We start from the raw sequence: 20,637 nt of genomic DNA on the forward strand, positions 1-20,637 counted from the left end.
AGGGGCAACTGACCAGGGACGAGACAGAACATCAGCAGTCTGTAGCAGTTGCTGCTAGCTGTTGTAGAGTTGGCCAACTCATGGTGACCCCATGCACAATGAAACAAAATGCTACCCATCCTGCACCATCCCCACTATGGGTTGTGGATTGGACTGTTGTGATCTATAGGGTTTTCATTGGCCGGTGTTTGCAAGCAGATCACCAGGCATTGCTTCCTAGTCTGTCTTAGTCTGGAAGCTCCACTGAAACTTATTCAGTATTGTAGCAACACTCCAGCCTCCACTGACAGAAGGGTGGTATCTGCACACGAAATGCCTCAGCCAGGAATCAAACCTGGGTCTCGCACATGGAAGGCAAGAATTCTACCACTGAACCACCAGAGATGGGTCAGAGTTGTCAGCAGCATGGATCCACAGCACTGTGCGCACTTACAAGGCTGAGGTTCTGCTGGGTGTGTCTGTGGTGGCTGGGTGGCGGGGAGGGGTGGTCTAAAGTGAAACAGGGCTTGGACCCTGGCTTGGAAAGTCTGATGTGCTGTGAGACAAGAGGGAGTTGGGAGGCCCACCATCTCTCTAAAACCCTCTTCCAGCAGGAGATAGCCTTGGGGGGCAGAAGGAGAGGCCAGGCACACAGCAGAGGCCAAGGTGAGCATGCCAGCCCTGGACTGTCCTGGCACCATCTGGACGGAGGCTCCTGAGCAAAGTGCAGCCACCACCACCAAACCCATAAGCTCCCTCTCCGGGGGCCACGGAGGTAATTGAGTGTCTCCGTCTCCAGAAGCTCCTGCATTTATCAGCGGCAGCTGCACAACTGCTGAACTGTAAATCATAAAGCTTTAGGTGTATTTCTCTTGAGTTGACATCCCCTTATAAACAACACAGGGAATGCTTTTATCTTTTTGGCAGAAGACTGTGCTCTCCCTTTCTTCTGTTTTCAGAGTGACCTTCTTTCTTAGCCAAATTGCAAATGCTCAAGTGGCTCATTTATTAAGCCCCTACGATGGAGCCTGGGTGGCGCAAACAGTTTGTGATCGGCTGCTAACTTCAAGGTTGGCAGTTTGAACCCACCCAGTGGCTATGCGGAAGAAAGGTCTGGTGAACTGCTTCTGTAAAGACTACAGCCAAGAAAACCCTATGGAAGCGTTTTACTCTAACACCTGGGGTTGCCATGAGTTAGGGGCTGACTCGATGGCAACTAACAACAATAATGATGTGCCAGGTGATAACGGGGATGGGCACAGAGGGGTCCTGTTCTATTCTATGGAACCCCCTAGTAGAAAAAACACTGGAATAATTTAGTAGTATCTCTTCAAATTAAAAATGCAAATGCCCTTTGAACCAGAGAATCATTTGTCCATGTATGTAAGGATTTGTGTTTATAAAGCATTACATATAATAGCAAATACCTGGAAAGCACCTAGAAGCAAAATAAGAAGACTATAGTTAAATAAACTGTAGCATGCCTTTAAGATACTTTATAGAAATTTAGAAGAATGAGATGGATAGACTTATATCTACTGATAAGAAAATGTCTCTAAGGCATACTGTTGAAGGAAAGGGGCACAAAGTAAGACTTCATAATATATATAATATAGCATATCATTTATGTTTTTTCAAAGTCCACAAACGTGATATATTTGCTACAAGTACATGCATATGTTTATAAATACATAGAGAAACGTATGGCAGGATACACACCAAACTGAAGATGGTAGCTACCTCTAGGAAGGGTGGTGGCTGAGGGGACTTTAACCTTCTCAGTTATAGTTTAAGTTTTTAAAGAAGGGACGTATCCTAAGATTCCTGTGCAATTAAAAAGAGCTGGAAATCAGGACACCTGGACTTTAGGTCTGCCTCTGCTATTAATTTGGGCAAGATATTTCCCTCAGCAGGCCTCAGTTTTTCCCATCTGTATACTGAGCGAATTGGATTAGATAATCCCAATGGTCCTCTCCAACCTAGAAGGTCTAGAATTTTCAAATCTTCAAACACATTCCAGGGCAGAGGCTCGGCATTTTCAGGAGATGATGCCTTTGGATATGACTTAGTAGGCACTTAATCTTTTGGATGAATGTTGAATATGAAATGATGATCCCTAGGCAGTTTTAATATTAGCTACGGGCCTGATCTTGCTAGGTGAGTGATCTACCCCTAGACAAATGGCAGTGCTAAGAGAGCCACGGCGGTGCGGCAAATAAGGATACAGGCTGGGCTCAAAGCCTGACTCTTCCACTTACCTGCTGTGTGACACTGAGCGAATTACTGACCCTCTCCGAGCCACAGTCAGTGCTGAGTTGTGACCAAGTACAGGTAATATTTTTGCTCCTGCCTGAGTGCTCTAGTCAGCCATATACACAACAAATATATATTGGGCAAAGGTGTCCCGGTGGCACAGTGGTTAAATGCTCAGCTGCTAACCAAAAGGTTGGCAGTTCGAACCCACCAGCCATTCACCGGAGAAAAGATGTGGCAGTCTGCTTCTGTAAAGATTACAGCCTTGGAAACCCTATGGGGCAGTTCTACTCTGTCCCATAAGGTCTCTATGAGTCGGAGTTAACTTGAGGGCAACGGGAGATCTTTCTCTTGCAGAGCCACTGGGTGGGCTTGAATCGCAGACCTTTCAGTTAGCAGCTGAGTGCTTAGCCATCTGCACCACCAGGGCTCCTAATAATACTAATAAAGCAGCTAGTTTTCTTACACTCTTTGTGGGTGCTGGGCACTGAGTGAAGAGTGATTTGCACCATCTTATTACCCCAGACAACAACCCCGGTTTACTCATGAACAAACATGAACAGAATGGTTAAGCAACTTGCCCAAGGCCTCAGAGCTGCAGAGGAGAAGGTACAGGATTTAAATCCAGGCACAGTGACTTCAGGCAATATACTCAAACCACAGCAGCCTACCATTGCTCATGTGAACAGGTGACAAAGAACTTAGGGTCCTTAGCAAGCACTCTAATATAATTATGAAATTTGAACATTATGTTTATGAATATTCTTATTCTGCTCCAGGTGTCTCCAGTTCTTCTGCCCTCCCCTCCAGCAGACGAGGGAAAAACAAAGGTCTCTAGTTATCAGAGAGAAAAAGTCCTCATCGTGTGGGTTCACAGAGGACATGGCTCCTTCTCCACACAGACCTTTGTTTTTAATGATGCGCAGTAATCAGATAATCTTGCTTTAACTAATTCCGCAGGCGCACCCCATTCTTGGAGCCTTCCTTTGGTATTTTCTACATCAAATCTTCAGCCGAAGATTATCTGCAGACATTCGCCAGGCACTTGCCATTTGTGGAATATACCCGAAAGGTTAGCATGAACCCTCACCCCATTCTTTTCTAAGCGACAACCCCCTGGCTTCGGAGCAAACGCGTTTCAAGTCAGGAAGGGTTGTCTGGGTTTGCTCCATTCGTCTCTGCTGTTTCTTTCCATCTTATCACACTGGTCCTTCCGTTATCACAGAAGCGGTATACATTTCATCTTAATTATGCATCTGCTTAATCCATAATTTCTGATTTATGGCCATTAACTCCTAATTACAAGAGAGTCGCCCTTGAAAAGGAAAACCAAATGAACTCAGAGCAACGGAGCTGAAAAGCCGGTCGGAAGATGCACTGAAGCCCTGCAACGACAGGTGAATCCCGAAGCCGCCCGCGGGGCCACCTCCTGTTTGCATTCCGTGGATTGTGAGAGTCCCAGCTCAGGCCATAGCTGAATTCACCTCCCTCTGTGCCAGGGCAGACACAGAACCCAGACGTTCAGACAAGGTTAAAACCTCTGAGTGAGAAACGATCCAACCCGACATGCTTTGTACGGACTCTCTCTTTTTAGAAAGCCTACATGAACTGTTTATTAAAAAAAAAAAAAAACTTTATATCCATCACTTTCCATAACTGGAAAACTGGTATGATTTGGCTTGAAGAGAAGGCAACTATAATAAATAAATCCACACCTACTACTTTTTTTTTTTTTTTAATGTTCACCATTATGCTATTTAAAAAATCATCTGGAAAATCATGCTGCATTAGATCCCCATCATTTCAATCGCTGGGGCAGTAAACATAGTTATATCCATTGCTTCGCAGATAAGGAAGTAGAGGTTCAGAGAGGCTAAGCGACCTGCCCCAAGTCACACAGCTACAAAGTGACAGGGTCATACCTCTAACCATTAGTAAGCAGATCGCCAGGTCTTTTTTTCTGAGACTCCTCTAGGAGGTCTAGAACCTCCAACCTTTCAGTTAGCAGCCAAGAGCATTAACCATTTGCACCACCCAGGAACTCCCATGAGGACCCATTAGGACCATATTTTTTTGTTGCCTACACAAAAGGAAATGGAAGACTTGAACAACAACCTGCAAAGTCTGAGATTTTTGAAGACACTGGCCATCTAGAAGCAGCAGGAAGACATTCTTACCTGGGGCTGAGGGTGTGGCTACTGATGACTGACTGTCGAGAGGGGCTCCTCATGGTGTCTGTGGCCAGGGACAGAGTACAGCTCAACCAAGACTGCAGACTGCTCTCTGGCTGGGAGCTGAAGGTGGAGACATTATCCCTAGAGCCAGAATGGAAGACACCGTTATCACAATGACAACCACAGTAACAGCAATAACTAGATACTCACCCATTAGCATAAGTCAGGCACTGAGCTACGTGTTGTACATGCAACCTCACTAAGGGCTCATAACACCTTTCCTGAGAGGTGGGAACCAGTGCTGTCCCCATTATAGAGAGGGGAGTACTGAGATTTTGGGAGGCCAACTTGGGAATTGGCCAAGGTCACCCAGCTAGTCATTGATGGAGCTGGGATACAAACCTTGGTCCCCCTGATTCCAGTGCTCATGCTGTTGACCACTGCACTTCTCCTTGGGGAGGTACTAAAATCCACATTCCAATCTAATGTTGAGTCCTCTCTAATTTTGGGGTAAAACTTGGCTTTGAATTTTAACAAAATGATATATTCATAGCATATATCAAGTTGATAGGTCTTAACTCCTTCCCCACCTTAACTGGAAGGCCTTCACGGACAGGGACTTGACTTTTATGCCCACCAGAGCTGAAAGCAGCACAGGAAAAGGTCCAGGTGGGTACTTAATGATTATTTCTGGTTAATATACTCACTCCACCTGTGTTTATAGACTACTGTATGCTAGGAACAATGGGAGGGGCTGTAAACATGAATCTAACACTGGCCCTGTCCACAAGACCCCATCCTAACAGAGTAGATTCACATCTATGTAAATAACAATGAAATAAAAGAGACTAATAATGTCATAGGGAAGAACAGAGAGTAGGTTCTAAGGGAAATAAGGAGGGATGCTTGCCTTGCTTCTTGGAGTCATAGGGAAAGGAGTCCAGCAGTGGCAGCTGAGCTGCATTTAATTTGAAGGATAAAGTTTGGCCATACAGGGACTGGAGAGAGGACGTCTGGGTGAAGGAACAGCATACACAAAGATATGGGGGCAATAAGGGGCAGGGCTTAGATGATATAGAAAGCAAAAGTCTCAGGTGGAGAGGGAAGTCAGGTTTCAGATGGTGTAGGGCTCAAACATTGATCTAAAAAGTCTATTCTGAGGCAATGGGGAGCCACTGAAGGTGTTTGAGGAGGACAGTGATGTAAGTCATGGCTTCTGTCTAAAAGAAATTGGACAGTTCATCAATATTGTCCCCAGTGCTGGATGTACGACCCTGTAGCCAGGGCTCTCCTGAGGCATTCCTGATAATTCTCCACGTGGGCACAGACATTCCCTTTGCAAATTGGACACCCACAGGGCCAGGGCCTCAGGGTTAACTTACACCTCTTTTCTGCCACTGCCACCACAATCCACTGCCGTCTGGACACTAAAAAGAAGCACAAGAAAGAGTCTATTATGTCTGTGCCTCTGTGAGTTGTAGAGTAACACAGTGTTTGACATTAGAAAGACCTGGGTTCAAGCCCCATTTCCAGCCTTTGCTGCTGTGTGATATTAGGCAAATCACCTGCCTTCTCTGAGCCTCAATGTCCTCCTTTGTAAAACATGGCTAATAAAGGGGCTCTGCCTCCAGAGTTGTAGAGCAGAAGAAATGAGATAAACCTTGTAAACATCTCAGCACTGTTCCTGGCAAACAGTGCTAATTAAACCATTACCACTACTCTTGCTTTAGTACAACTTGTATAGCTATTATTAATAGTATCATTATTGCCAACAAGCAAGGCATGTACTTTATGGTCTTTCTGAGTACAAGCAAATCAGAAACAGTGGGCAGCTTCTCAGGGTATTGTGGGAAACTCCAAAACTCATTACAACAGTAGCTATTCTTCAGAGAACACCACTTCATCAAATACGCCTTACACACAATCTCACTTAATTGCCCTGTCTCCACTTTAGAGATGAGGGACCTGACTCTCTGGTCTAAGGTGACGCAGCCCTGAATCCCAGAGTTCAGGACCTTTAAACCCATAGTGTTAACCAACATGCAGTTAATTGTCCGGTGCAAGTGGGGATAGCGAAACCATAAACCTTAGACACCCAAGACATCGTTTTAATCTGGCTCTTCAGGCAAGACCTCCCAGCTTTATGCTCTGCTGGAATCTAGACAAATCTTCCCTTGGGAGGCCTGGCCACTTCCTCCAAGAGATGCACCCTCTGCTCCTTGGTCCCCACTCAAGGTTGTTGCCTTTGGGGGCTCCTATTTACACAATCCTGTCCCTACTAGAGTTCATCTGCTAACCAAAAGGTCAGCAGTTTGAATCCACCAGGCACTCCTTGGAAACCCTATGGGGCAGTTCTTCTGTGTCCTATAGGGTTGCTATGAGTTGGAATTGACTCAATGGCAATGGGGTTTGGTTTTTGGTTTTAGTCCCCACTGGAGGTCCCTGGGTGGTGCAAATGGTTTGCACTCAACCACTAACCTAAAAGGAGCCCTGGTGGCACAATGGTTAAGAGCTCAGCTGCTAACCAAAAGGCTGGCAGTTTGAATCTACCAGCCTCTCCTTGGAAGCCTTATGGGGCAGTTCTACTCAGTCCTATAGGGTTGCTATGAGTTGGAATTGACTCAACAGCAACGGGTTTGGTTTTTTGGTTTACTAACAAAAGAAGCCCTGGTTGTATAGTGGTTATATACTTGGCTGCTAACCAAAAGCTTGGCAGTTTGAACCCACCAGCCGCTCCACAGGAGAAAGATGTAACAGTATGCTTCAGTACAGATTACAGACTTGGAAACCCTACGGGGCAGTTCTGCTCTGTCCTATAGGGTTGCTATGTGTCAGAATTGACTCGACAACAATGGGTTTGTTTTTTTTTTTTTACAAACCTAAAGGTTGGTGGTTCAAACCCACCCAGGGATACCACATAAGAAAGGTCTTGCAATCCTCTTCCATAATGATTAGAGCCAAGAAAACTCAATGGAGCACCGTTCTACTCTGTAATACATGGGTCATCATGAGTTGAAATTGACTGAATGGCAAAAAGTTTTTTTTTTTTTTGTTCCTACTGGACTGAAGAATCCCTCATGGCCCAGCAGCATGTCTTATTCATCCCTTTAGCCCCAAGGCTCAGGACAAAGCACAGGTCTAAGTGGATGTTCTCACAGTGAAGGCTTGGTGATTACAGCAATCAGTAAACTGTGACCAGCAGGCCAAATCTAAGCCATTACCTGTTCTGGAAAACAAAGTTTTACTGGAACACACCCATGCTCATTCACTTATGTTCTGTTTTGTGGATGTTTCATGCTACAATAGCAGAGTAGCTGTGACAGGGGCCAAATGGCCTGGAAAGTCTAAAATATGTACTATCTGGTCCTTAGAGAAAACGTTTGCTGACCCTTGCAGGAGACCAAAAGATCTTTTGTGGATGGCCCCATGGTAGGCAGAAAAATGGCCCCCAAACGATGTCCAAGGCCTAATCTCAGGATTCTGTGAATATGTTCCCTTACATAGCAATTTGCAGATGTGATTAAGGACGTTGAGATGGTAAGTGATCCTGGATTATCTAGGTGGGCCTGATCTAATCACTTGACTCCTGAAAAGCGAAGAACCTTTCCCTGCTTTGGCAGAAGAATGGTCAGGGATAATGCAGCATTTCTGGCTTGAGGATGGAGAGCAGGAGTCACAGCAGAGGAATGTAGGCAGCCTCCAGGTGCTGAAAAAGCCCAGCGGCTGCCATAAGTCGGGGGCCAACTCAAAGGCAGCTAATAACAACAAGGACTTAAAGGAGGGAGTTTGAAAACCACCAATCCTCATTCTAGGCTGCGTGCTCTTTCAGGCAGGTCCATGTCTGCCTGGTTCCCTACTATGCCTCCTGTGCTAACATGGAAGGCGCTCAATGATTATTAGCTGTCCAACGGGAAAAGCAGAGGCCCAAGAAGAGGCAAACGACCTGTCCATGGTGCTGATCTATTTGGTGGTACAGCTAGGTCTGAAACCACCATCTGATAAGGGACCAGTGGTTCTCCTCCCATCTTTGGACATGTGGCTGTTTAAAAAAAAAAAAAAAAAGAACTTGTTCCAGGCTTAAGAAACAGAGGGTTTCCAAAGAGTAAGCTGATTAAATGCTGTCAGATGTATTCCTTTAGGGGTTGTTTCTGCCAGACAGCTCCAGTGTAAATGCAAACACCAAGATCATTGGCCCCATATCACAGTGACAGATACAAGTTGACCAGAATGATAGGCCAGTTACTTGGCAGAGATTAAGACCTCAACAAGGGAAAGGGGTATATCTGACAGGTGATGGTAGAGCTCGATTACCAGGAGTCTGGGTTATGGGGTCAGCTTAGAAATTAAAGCATGGTTCCACCACTACTACGTGGCCCTGAACAAGTTTCTTGACTTCTTTAAGCCCCAGTTTCATCATCTGTAAATGTGGGATAATAATGGTACCAAACACAGACAGTTTTTGTGAGGGCAATGAATGTAAAACAGGCAAGGCAGTGTAGCTCCCAGCACAAAGTAAGTCTTCAAAAAAGGGCATCTATTATTATAATTCCACCACCCATCTGTCAGTTTGTGTGTACTGTGATGGCTTGCATGTTGCTATGATGCTGAAAGCTATGCCACTGTTGTTTCTAATACCAGAAGGGTCACCCGTCATGACAGGTTTCAGCAAAGTTTCCAGACTAAGACAGACAAAGAAGAAAGGCCTGGCAATCTACTTCTGAAAATTAGCCAACGAGAACACTACAGATCACAACAGAACACTGTTCAATATAGTGCTGGGAGAGTAGCCCCCTACCAAACAATCTACTGCCAGAGTCAATTCCAACTCATAGCAACCCTATAGGACAGAGTAGAACTGCCCCACAGGGTTCCCAAGGCTGTAGTCTTTATGGAAGCAGACTGTCATATCTTTCTCCCATGGAGCGGCTGGTGAGTTCAAACCACCGACCTTTTGGTTAGCAGCCAAGCACTTTAACCATTGTACCACCAGGGGTCCTGTGAGCCCCCTAGACACTCAAAATACACATTGGTGGCAACAACAGACTTCAGCATATCAATAGTTGTAAAGACAGTCCAGGACCAGGCATTTTATTCTGTTGTATATGGGTCTGTCATGAGTCGGAGCTGCCTCCATGGCAACTAACTACGGTGACATTATTACAATTATCATTATTTCCTGTAATGCCAGAGAAGAGAAAATAGGATGGAGCCTTGACTCTCTGTGAACTTCATTAGCTGGGTTTCTAGGGCTTTCAGGTTGGAAATGTTGCTATGTGCCTAGAAAGCCAGATGGCCTGTGTAGCAGCATTTAAACACATGCTATCGTGCAGTAAGGCTCTGCATTGTAACTTGGACTATGCCATCAAATCTTTTAAAATTAATGGAGAAATGCCTTCAGCTGCTTCCCAGGCCTGGAGCACATTCATTACTCATGGGGGGCACACTAGAAGGTAAGAAAGATGCAGGAGAAGGAATGGGGGCAGTCCCAAAGACTTTCTCACTATGTATCACGAAACTTTACAGTTTGGCTAGAACCTGGCTCCACCAATGAATAAATTAACTCAGAATATGCCCTTGTGGCGGCCACAATCTGTGGTTAGACCCAGATCTTTCTACTTGTCCTGCTGCAGCCTAATTTTAGCCTGGCTAAAAGGATGTATGTTGGAAAACATCCAGCTTACATTCAACATGGCAATAGCCAACTCCTCCCTGAGCATTCGCTCCAGATTGGGCCCACCTGAATTAACACACTCTCAGCTGATCACTGAGTCAGAGGTAATCCAGTGATCTTACCACACCCCACACAAACCCCCAGCCAAAGCAGGACAACGAGCAGCTGCAGACCCTGAGCCAGGAATAAGTGGGGCTGTGTGTCCACCAACGTATCCTCCTTACTCCATGAGTAAGGAGCATGCCCCAGGCCTGGGGGAACAGCTTAAAGCATTTCCCCATTAATCTAAGATGGCTGATGCTAGGGCCTAAGTGACAACGCAGAGCCCTCATGTATGCAGGATAGCACACATTTCAATGCTGCTGCAGGAGCTACCTGGGTTTCTAAGCACATAGCCATGCTGCCAGCCTGGAAGGCCTGCTACACTCGGATCGAATTCCCAACATGGGGAAATGTGACTTTTCATAATTTGAACAAGTCTCTCAAAGAACCTCACCTCTGGCTGAAGCATCACTCTCTCTCTCTCTCTCCCAGGGAGGGTTTGAATCCTAATTGAGAGTTCAGTTTGAAGAAGTACCTTGGACCAATCCCTTAGGTGCCAATCCAAAACTCTTACCTCAGGTGAAGAGACAGTTAAGAGGGAAGCATGGCATAGAGTAGCCAGGATGGGGGAGAGTGGAGGTTGCTCTGAGTCTGGGGAAGGAACCCGGATCTCTGCTGTAGACGGCAGCTCTACAACCTAGCAATCCACTGACTTCTTTTGATTGTTGATAACTAATTTAATTGCATTGTGATCAGAGAACATGGTTTGCACAATACTGATTCTTTGAAATCTGTTGAAACTTCCTTGCAAGCATTTTTTTTTTTTTGCCCATTTTCCCATCCTTATGGTATATCATTGAAATCTATGGAGGAAGGCTCAATCACTAAAAAAGGACATCATGGTTGGTAAAGTGAAGGAGGGTTGTCAAAGGTGAGCGAGGCCCTCAGTGAGACAGACTGACTCAAAAGCCACCAACAATGGCTTCAAGCAGACCAACGATCCTGAAGATGGTACCGGACTAGGCAGCAATTTGCTCTGTTATACGTAAAGTCGCCATGAGGTGGAGCTGACTCGATGGCAACTAACAACAACGCTGCATGTAACTCTCAAACCCAAGTTAGACGGCTGGAGTTAGGTCCGGGGCCTGTTGGGAATTAAGAAATGCTTCCTAGGAACCACCTGCAGTCAGGCTGCTTTCAAGGGCATACGAACTGTGCATGCGCCCCACACTCAGAAAGGCCCATGCCTGGTCTCACGCTCTGCTGCCGCCATTTTGAAATTCATAATTTTTGAACAAGGAGCCCCTCATTGCCATCTCACACTGGACCTCTTAAATTATGTACCCAAGGCTACCTGGGGTTCTGGGGTACTTCAAGGAACTGGGAGACTCACTGCATTTCCATGGGTGCTTTAAAGAGGCGTTTGGATCATTAGGAGGAGAAGAAAGGTGGAAAAGAGGGAAGGAGGAAGGCGAGGGAGAGAGGATGAGGAGGAGGGAAGAAAAGAAAGAGAGCTGCTTCTACTTCACTCACCTTCCTCGAGCGCACTGGTCTTTCACTTCCTAGAACATGCCAAGTGCTTTCCCTACTCGGTGTTCTCTAGATCTTCCATGGAAGGCTCCTTCTCCTCACTCAAATTCCACCCACTGCTCAGAGAGGCCATTTCTACCTACCCTGCTGTGTATCACAGCACTGTGTTCTCTGTCTTCGTAACTGCTATTCTGTTCTGTTGTTGTTGTTTTTAGTTGCTGTCGAGTCAATTCCGACTCATGGCGACCCCATGTGTGCATAGTACAACTGCTCCATAGGGTTTTCTAGCCTATGGCCTTTTGAAAGCACATCATTGGGCCTGTCTTCTGAAGCACCTCTGGGTAGGTTTGAACCACCAATATCCCAGCTAGTAGTCAAGTACTGAACCATCTGTGCCACCCAGGGACTCCTGTTGTATTCTACTTGTTCATCTGTTTTTTTACTTTGTTCATTGTCTGTGACACATACACACACACACACACAAACTCCCCCCCTCAGAATTTAGGTTCCATGAAGGCAGGGACCATAACTACGCTCTTCCTCTCTCTATTCCCGTTTTCATTGTTGTTAGTTGCCATGGAGTCAATTCTGACTCACAGCAACCCCAAGCGTGCAGAATAGAACTGTGCTCCGTAAGGTTTCAAGGCTGTGACACTGCAGAAGCAGACTGCCAGGTCTTACTTCTGAGATTCCTCTGGGTGCGTAGGAACCACCAACCTTCCAGTTAGTAGGCCAGCACTTAACCATTTGTGCCACCTCTTTATTCCTTAAAAAAAAAAAAAACCAAACTTGTTGCTGTCGAGTCGATTCCAACTCATAGCCACTCTATAGGACAGAGCAGAAGTGCCCCATAGGGTTTCCAAGGAACGCCTGGTGGATTCAAACTGCCCACCTTTGGTTATCAGTCATAACTCTTAACCACTACGCCACCAGGGTTTCCATCCTCTCTATTCCTGGCACTCATAAATTCAACAGACATGGGCTGTAGTCACAACTCCAACTGTTAGTTTCTTCCTGACCTCAGGCTAGTTATTCAGGTTATTCATCTGTAACATGGAGATTACTAATAACAAGATGCAAGTAGAATAACCCAGACACCTAACACGGTGCTTGATGTAGAACAAGTGCTTCGTAAAAATTTATAACATGAACAAACGAATGAAATGAACAATTTTTGAGCCCCTACTACGTCACTTTGAGGACTAGGGTGCACCTGATCCAAGCCATGGTATTCTTAATCACCTCATAGGCATGTGAAATCTGGACAATGAATAAGGAAGACAGAAGTATTGGCACCTTTGAATTGTGGTGCTGGCAAAGAATACTGAATACACCATGGACTGCCAGAAGAATGAAAAAATCTATCTTGGAAGAAGTTCAGCTAGAATGCTCCTTAGAAGTAAGGATGGCAAGACTTCGTCTCACATACTTCAGACATGTTGGGGATCAGGAGGGAACAGTCCCTGGAGAAGGACATCATGCTTGGTTAAGTAGAGGGTCAGCGAAAAAGAGGAAGCCCCTCAATAAGATGGATTGACATATTGACTGCAACAATGGGCTCAAGCATAACAACAATGGTAAGGATGGTGCAGGACTGGATATTCTGTTGTGTTCATTCCCAACTCGATGGCACCTAGCGACAACTATGTACAAAGGGATTCTGTTTTTGTCTTTTTTTTTTCAACTTACTTCTTATTAACTCATCTTATAGATGAAGACACCGAGGCTAAGAGAGGTTGAATAGTCGCTTATGGTCTTGGAGAAATTAACTGTGTCATTCCCAGCGGGAACTCATGTTTTTTGAGAGCCTATGTTTTCCCCACTTCCTCCCCAACTTCCAGCTGCAATAAGCCTATAGGCTGCATGGCCTTTTTCCATGTACAAGGCGCATCTCTTTATACTTGGTGTTCTATTATCATTTCCCACCCCACAATAATGCTGAAACACAGGTGAGGTCCCTTCCAACTTTAGGAACTTGGAGCCAGGTGTTGTATGGAAACTAGAGATCCAGACAAGAAAAGGCATCAGAAGCCCAGCAGGGAGAAGCTTTAAGGTTCCACAGACAAAAGCTCATTAAAAGGCAGATAGAAAGCTAAGACTCTGATTGGATTCCCGGTGCCCAGGGTCTAGCCAAAGCAAAAACCAAACGAGTTGCCGTTGAGTCTATTCTTATTCATGGCGACCCCACATGTTACAGGGTAGAACTGCTCCACAGGGTTTTCTTGGCTGTAATTTTATGGAGAGGAGCCCTGGTGGTACAATGTGTAAGAGTTCGGCTGCTAACCGAAAGGCTGGCAGTTGAAACCCACCAACCGCTCCATGGGACAAAGATATGGCAGACTGCTTCTGTACAGATTTACAGCCTTGGAAATCAGTAGACAAGTAGTAACTTTGCTGAAGGGAAAGACAACACACAATATAAGGCAAGTCAGCACAACTTGACCTAGGCAAAGTCACAGAAGCTTCCTAACCCAGTGCTGTCGAGTCAATCCTCACTCATAGCGACCCTACAGGACAGAGCAGAACACGTCCAAACACCTTAAGGGTCTGAGTTACCGGGGTTGAAGGCTGGGGGCCATGGTCTCAGGCACATCTAGGTCAATCGGCATAATGAAAATGTTCTACATCCTACTTTGGTGATCACCATCTGGGGTCTTAAAAGCCTGCAAGCAGCCATCTAATATACATCTATTGGGCCCATTCCATCCAGAGCAAAAGAGAATGAAGAAAACCAAAGTCACAAGAAAAATATTAGTCCAAAGGACTAGAGAACCACGTGAACCACAGCCTCCAACAGCCTGATCCAAGAAGAACAAGACGATGCCCAGCTACAACCACTGACTGCTCTGAAAGGGATCACAATAGAAGGTCCCAGACAGAGCAGGAGAAAACTGTAGAACAAAATTAGAATTCACAAAAAAGATTAGACTTACTGTTCTCACAGAGACTGGAGGAACCTCCAAGACTATGGCCCTCAGATACTCTGCTAACTCAAAACTGAAGCCATTCCCAAAGTCCACCTTTCAGCAAAAGGTATTTTTAGGTGCCATGAAGTCAGTTCCAATGCATAGCGACCCCGAGTGCAACAGAATGAAACATTGCCTGGTCCTGCACCATCCTCACAATTGTTGTTATGCTTGAGCCCATTATTGCAGCCACTGTGTCAGTTCACCTCCCTGAGGGTCTTCGTATTTTTCACTGACCCTCTACCAAGCATGATGTCCTTCTCCATGGGCTGGTCCCTCCTGATAACACGACCAAAGTATCTGAGATAAAGTCTCACCATCCTTGCTTCTAAGGAGCATTCTGGCTATACTTCTTCCAAGACAGATTTGTTCACTCTTCTGGAATTCGACAGTATATTCAATATTCTTCACCAACACCACAATTCAAAGGCATCAATTCTTCTGTCTTCTTTATTCATTGCCCAGCTTTCCCAGTGTGTATATGAGGCGATTGAAAACACCATTGCTTGGGTCAGGGGCACCTTAGTCCGTAAAGTGACATCTTTGCTTTTCAACAGTTTAAAGAGGTCTTTTGCAGCAGGTTTGCCCAATGCAATCCTGCATTTAATTTCCAGCCTGCTGCTTCCATGGGTGATGACTGTGGATCCAAGAAAAATGAAATCCTCGGCAACTTCAATCTTTTCTCCGTTTATCATGATGTTGCTTACTGGTCCAGCAGTGAGGATTTTTGTTTTCTTTATGTTGAGGCATAATCTATACTGAAGGCTGTAGTGTCTGATCTTCATCAGTAAGTGCTTCAAGTCCTCTTCACTTTCAGCAAGCAACGTTGTGTCATCTGCTCATTGCAAGCTGTTAATGAGTCTCCTGCCAATCCTGCTGCCATGTTCTTCTTCATACAGTCCAGTTTCTCTGACTATTTGCTTAGCATACAGATTGAACAAGTATGGTGAAAGCATACAACCCTGACACACACCTTTCCTGATTTTAAACCACACAGTACCCCACCTCCCCTTGTTGTGTTTGAATGACTGCCTCTTGGTCTATGTACAGGTTCCGTAAGAGCACAATGAAGTGTTCTGGAATTCCCATTCTTTGTAATATTATCCATAATTTGTTATGATCCACACAGTCAAATGCCTTTGCATAGTCAATAAAACATGGGTTAACATCTTTCTGGTATTCTCTGCCTTCACCCAAGATTCATCTGACATTAGCAATGATATCTACATCCTCTTCTGAATCTGACTTGAATTTCTGGCAGTTCCCTGTTAGTGTACTGCTGCTACTGTTTTTCAATTATCTTCATTGAAATTTTACTTGCCTGTGATATTAATAGTACTGTTGGATAATTTCTGCATTCTGTTGGATCACCTTTCTTTGGAACTGGCTAAAATATGGGTCTCTTCCAGTCATTTGGTCAGGTAGCTGTCTCACAAATTTCTTGGCACAGACGAGTGAGCACTTCCAGTGCTGCATGTGTTTGTTGAAACATCTCAATTGGTAGTCCATCAATTCCTGGATCCTTGTTTTTCTCCAAAGCCTTCAGTGCATCTTGGACTTCTTCCGTCAGTGCTATTAGTTCTTGATCATATGCTACCACCTGAAATGGCTGAACATCAACCAATTCTTTTTGGTACTGTGACTCTGTGTGTTCCTTCCATCTTCATTTGATGGTTCCTGTGTCATCTAGTATTTTCCCTGTAGAATCGTTCAAGATTGCACCTCGAAGTTTGAATTTTTTCTTCAGTTTTTTCAGCTTGAGAAATGCTGAGGATGTTCTTCGCTTTTGGTTTTCTAACTCTAGGTCTCTGCACAATTCCTTATACTTTACTTTGTCTTCTTGAGCCGCCCTTTAAAATCTTCTGTTCAGCAATTTTACTTCATCATTTCTTCTTTTCGCTTTAGCTACTCTATGTTCAAGAGTAAGTTTCAGAGTCTCTTCTGACATTCTTTTGATCTTTCTTTCTTTCCTGTCTTTTTAATGACCTCTTACTTTCCTCATGTATGATGTCCCTGATGTTATTCCACAATTCATCTGGTCTTTGGTTGTTAGCATTTAATGAGTCAAATCTATTTTTGAGATGGTCTCCAAATTCAAGTGGGATATACTCAAGGTCATACCTGGCTCTCATTGACTTATTATAATTTTCTTCAGCTTCGACTTGAACTTGCATATGAACAACTCATAGTCTGTTCCACAGTCGGCCCCTGGCCTTGTTCTGACTGATGATATTGAGACTTTCCATTGTCTCTTTCTAAAGATGTAGTCAATTTGATTCTTGCGTATTCCATCTGGTGAGGTCCATGCGTATAGTTGCCAACTATGTTGCTGAAAAAAGGTATTAGCAATGACGAAGTCACTGGTCTTGCAAAATTGTATCATGCCTTCTCCAGCATCATTTTAATCACCAAGACCATATTTTCCAACTACTGTTACTTCTTTTTTGTTTCCAACTTTGGCATTCCAATCACCAGTAATTATCAATGCATCTTGATTGCATGTTTGATCAATTTCAGACTACAGAAGTTGGTAAAAATCTTCAATTTCCCCATCTTTGGCATTAGTGGTTGGTGCATAAATCTGAATAATATTTGTATTAACTGGTCTTCCTTGTAGGCATATGATGAATGCAACACCATTTCTCTTCAATTTGTCATTCCTGGTGTCATGGATTGAATTGTGTCCCCCCAAAATATGTTAACTTTGCTAGGCCATAATTCCCAGTATTATGTGATTGTCCACCATTTTGTCATCTGATGTGATTTTCCTATGTGTTGTAAATCCTATCTCTATGATGTTAATGAGGTGGGATTAATGGCAGTTATATTAATGGGTCAGGACTCAACCTACAACATTAGGTTGTGTCTTAAGCCAATCTTTATTGAGATATAAAAAAGAGAGAAGTGAGTAGAGAGACATGGGGACCTCATACTACCAAGAAACAAGAGCCAGAATAGCGTGTCCTTTGGACCCGGCATCCCTCTGCCTAGAAGCTCCTAGGACAGGTGAAGATTGATGTCAAGGGCCTTCCCCCAGAGCCAACAGAAAGAGAAAGCCTTCCCCTGGAGTTGGCACCATGAATTTGGACTTCTAGCCTCCTAAAGTGTGAGAGAATAAACTGTTTGTTAAAGCCATCCACTGTGGTATTTCTGTTACAGCAGCACTAGATGACTAAGACAACTGGCGTAGTAGACCATGTGACTGTCCAATTCAAAATGGCCAATACTAGTACATTCAGCTCACTAAAGCCTGGGATATCGATGTTTATGCGTTCCATTTCATTTTTGATGACTTCCAATTTTCCTAGATTCATACTTTATACATTCCATATTGCTATTATTAATGGATGTTTGCAGCTGTTTCTTCTCATTTTGAGTTGTGCCACATCAGCAGATCAAGGTCCCGAAAGCTTGACTCCATCTACATGATTAAGGTCAACTCTCCTTCGAGGAGGCAGCTCTTCCCCAGCCAGATTTTGAGTGCTTTCCAACCTGAGGGGCTCATCTTCCAGTACTATATCAGACAATGTTCCTCTGCTCTTCATAAGGTTTTCAGCGGCTAATTTTTTCAGAGGTATACCACCAGGTCCTTCTTCCTAGTCTGTCTTAGTCTAGAAGCTCAGCTGAAACCTGTCCACCGTGGGTGACCTGCTGGTACTTGAAATACCAGTGGCACAGCTTCCAGTATCACAGCAACATGAAAGCTACCGCAATACAACAAAATGACAGATGTGCGGGCCTGAAGATTAGACAGGCTTATAAAACAATAACACACGTGAGGAAAATGCTTCTTAGCTCAATCAAGCATATGAGGCCAAATGGGCAACATCTGCCCAAAAACAAAGCCAAGAAGTCAGGAATGGACAGGACAAATGGACATAGGAAACCCAGGGTGTAAAGGCAAGGGTGAGTGTGCTGTCACGTTGCGGGGACTGCAACCAGTGTCAAAAAACAATGTGTTTAAATTTTTGAGTGAGAAGCTACTTTGCGCTGTAAATTTTCACCTAAAGCACAATTAGAAAAAAATTTTTACAGCCTTGGAAACACTATGGGGCAGTTTTATTCTCCCTATAGGGTCGCTATGAGTCAGAATCAGCTCCAAGGCAATGGGTAATCTTTAAGGAAGCGTATCACCAGGGCTTTCTTCTACGGTGTCATTGGGTGGGTTTGAACTGCCAGCCTTTACGTTAATAGCTGAAAGCAAACCATTTGTACCTGTCCAATGTCTGGAAATCTGAATCAGAGCAGAAAGTAAGCATGAGGTTTATCACGTGGCTTGGAGACAGATAAAGATATCTTCTATCAGGATGAGGGTGCGGACAGGGTCTCTGAGTCTGAGAGGATCTCCTATAAGCAGAGATTGGAGGGATGCCTGTGGCCCTCAGTGACCTCATCACTAGCATCTCACTCCTCAGGTGAGAAGTCTGTCCCTTGCTTCATGTCACACCTTCCACCCAGCCTGTCACACACACCTGCAAGGGCCCTCTGCCTCTTTCTAGTTTTGTTATTTTTAAAACATTTATTGTTTATTAGAACAGCAATCCTTTGCTGTACAAGTGGAAAAGGTTCCAAAATGTTTGCTCAACGGCAAAAAACAAGTCTCCACAGCCATTAATTCCCATTACAATGAATGCAAAAGCTCCGGTGTTTCTATTAATGGAAAAGCCAGCCCAAGCATCGAGCAGGTGATATTGACAATTGGAGCTTGTAATTACAGGCGTAATTCTGTCATGACACTAATAAAACTAGAGGAGGGACTGGGGAACAGGGGATCCTAAATGTAATCGGGAGCTGGGAAGCAGCTGCAGCATCAGTATTTGCCATTTCACCAGTAGTTTGGCATCTGGGCAAATTAGCAGGGAATGGTGGAAATACTTGAAATGTGCAGGGAAGCCATTTTTGCACAAACAAGATTTTTTTTAGATAATGTCCTTTATTTAGAGGTGAGAACGTGAGGTTTTAGAGTGCGCTGGGTCCCCATCTTACTGCTGCTGAGCACGGACATGGTATGGGAGGGTCTGAGGTTCCATGCATCCTGAGCCGGTATGGTTCACCCAGGACTGCATCACGGTGGAGTTTGTTCACTTTCTTAAGTTGGGTGTGTACCAGTACCAGCTGCCATTGAGTTGATTCTGACTCATGGAGACCCTATGTGCGTCAGAGTAGAACCGTGCTCCAATGGATTTTCAATGGCTGATTTTTTTGGAAGCACACTGCCAGGCCTTTCTTCTGAGGTATCTCTGAATGGACTCGAACCGGTAACATTTTGGTTAGCAGCCAAGTGCACCACCCTGGGACTCCAGGTGTATGAGTACCTAACTTAAATGAGCAAAATCTCCTAAAGCATGCACTAGTAGAGCTAGGAATGTAAAACCAGTTGCCGCTGAGTTGACCTGACTCACGGTGATCCCGTGTGTGTCAGAGCAGAACTATGCCCCACACGGTTTTGAGTTGACCTGACTCACAGTGATCCCGTGTGTGTCAGAGCAGAACTGTGCCCCACAGGGTTTTGAGTTGACCTGACTCACGGTGATCCCGTGTGTGTCAGAGCAGAACTGTGCCCCACAGGGTTTTGAGTTGACCTGACTCATGGTGATCCCGTGTGTGTCAGAGCAGAACTGTGCCCCACAGGGTTTTGAGTTGACCTGACTCACGGTGATCCCGTGTGTGTCAGAGCAGAACTATGCCCCACAGGGTTTTGAGTTGACCTGACTCACGGTGATCCCGTGTGTGTCAGGGCAGAACTGTGCCCCACAGGGTTTTGAGTTGACCTGACTCATGGTGATCCCGTGTGTGTCAGAGCAGAACTGTGCCCCTAAGGGTTTTGAGTTGACCTGACTCATGGTGATCCCGTGTGTGTCAGAGCAGAACTGTGCCCCACAGGGTTTTGAGTTGACCTGACTCACGGTGATCCCGTGTGTGTCAGAGCAGAACTGTGCCCCACAGGGTTTTGAGTTGACCTGACTCACGGTGATCCCGTGTATGTCAGAGCAGAACTGTGCCCCACAGGGTTTTGAGTTGA

The 20,637-nt window shown here is 44.9% G+C and overlaps 1 protein-coding gene across 1 annotated transcript in view; it reads right to left on the minus strand.

Annotated features, from left to right (window-relative positions):
• Positions 1-20,637, minus strand: part of MYO18B (myosin XVIIIB) — a 327,968-nt gene that overhangs the window by 21,541 nt on the left and 285,790 nt on the right. Inside the window, exons 41-42 of the mRNA XM_049865475.1 lie at positions 5,789-5,833; positions 4,410-4,547 (exon numbers count right to left, since the gene is read on the minus strand). Coding sequence (XP_049721432.1) covers positions 4,410-4,547; positions 5,789-5,833 — 183 coding nt within the window. The remainder of the gene's footprint in view (positions 1-4,409; positions 4,548-5,788; positions 5,834-20,637) is intronic.

This window comes from Elephas maximus, chromosome 22 (genome assembly GCF_024166365.1).
Source record: "Elephas maximus indicus isolate mEleMax1 chromosome 22, mEleMax1 primary haplotype, whole genome shotgun sequence".
Classification (NCBI taxonomy): domain Eukaryota; kingdom Metazoa; phylum Chordata; class Mammalia; order Proboscidea; family Elephantidae; genus Elephas; species Elephas maximus.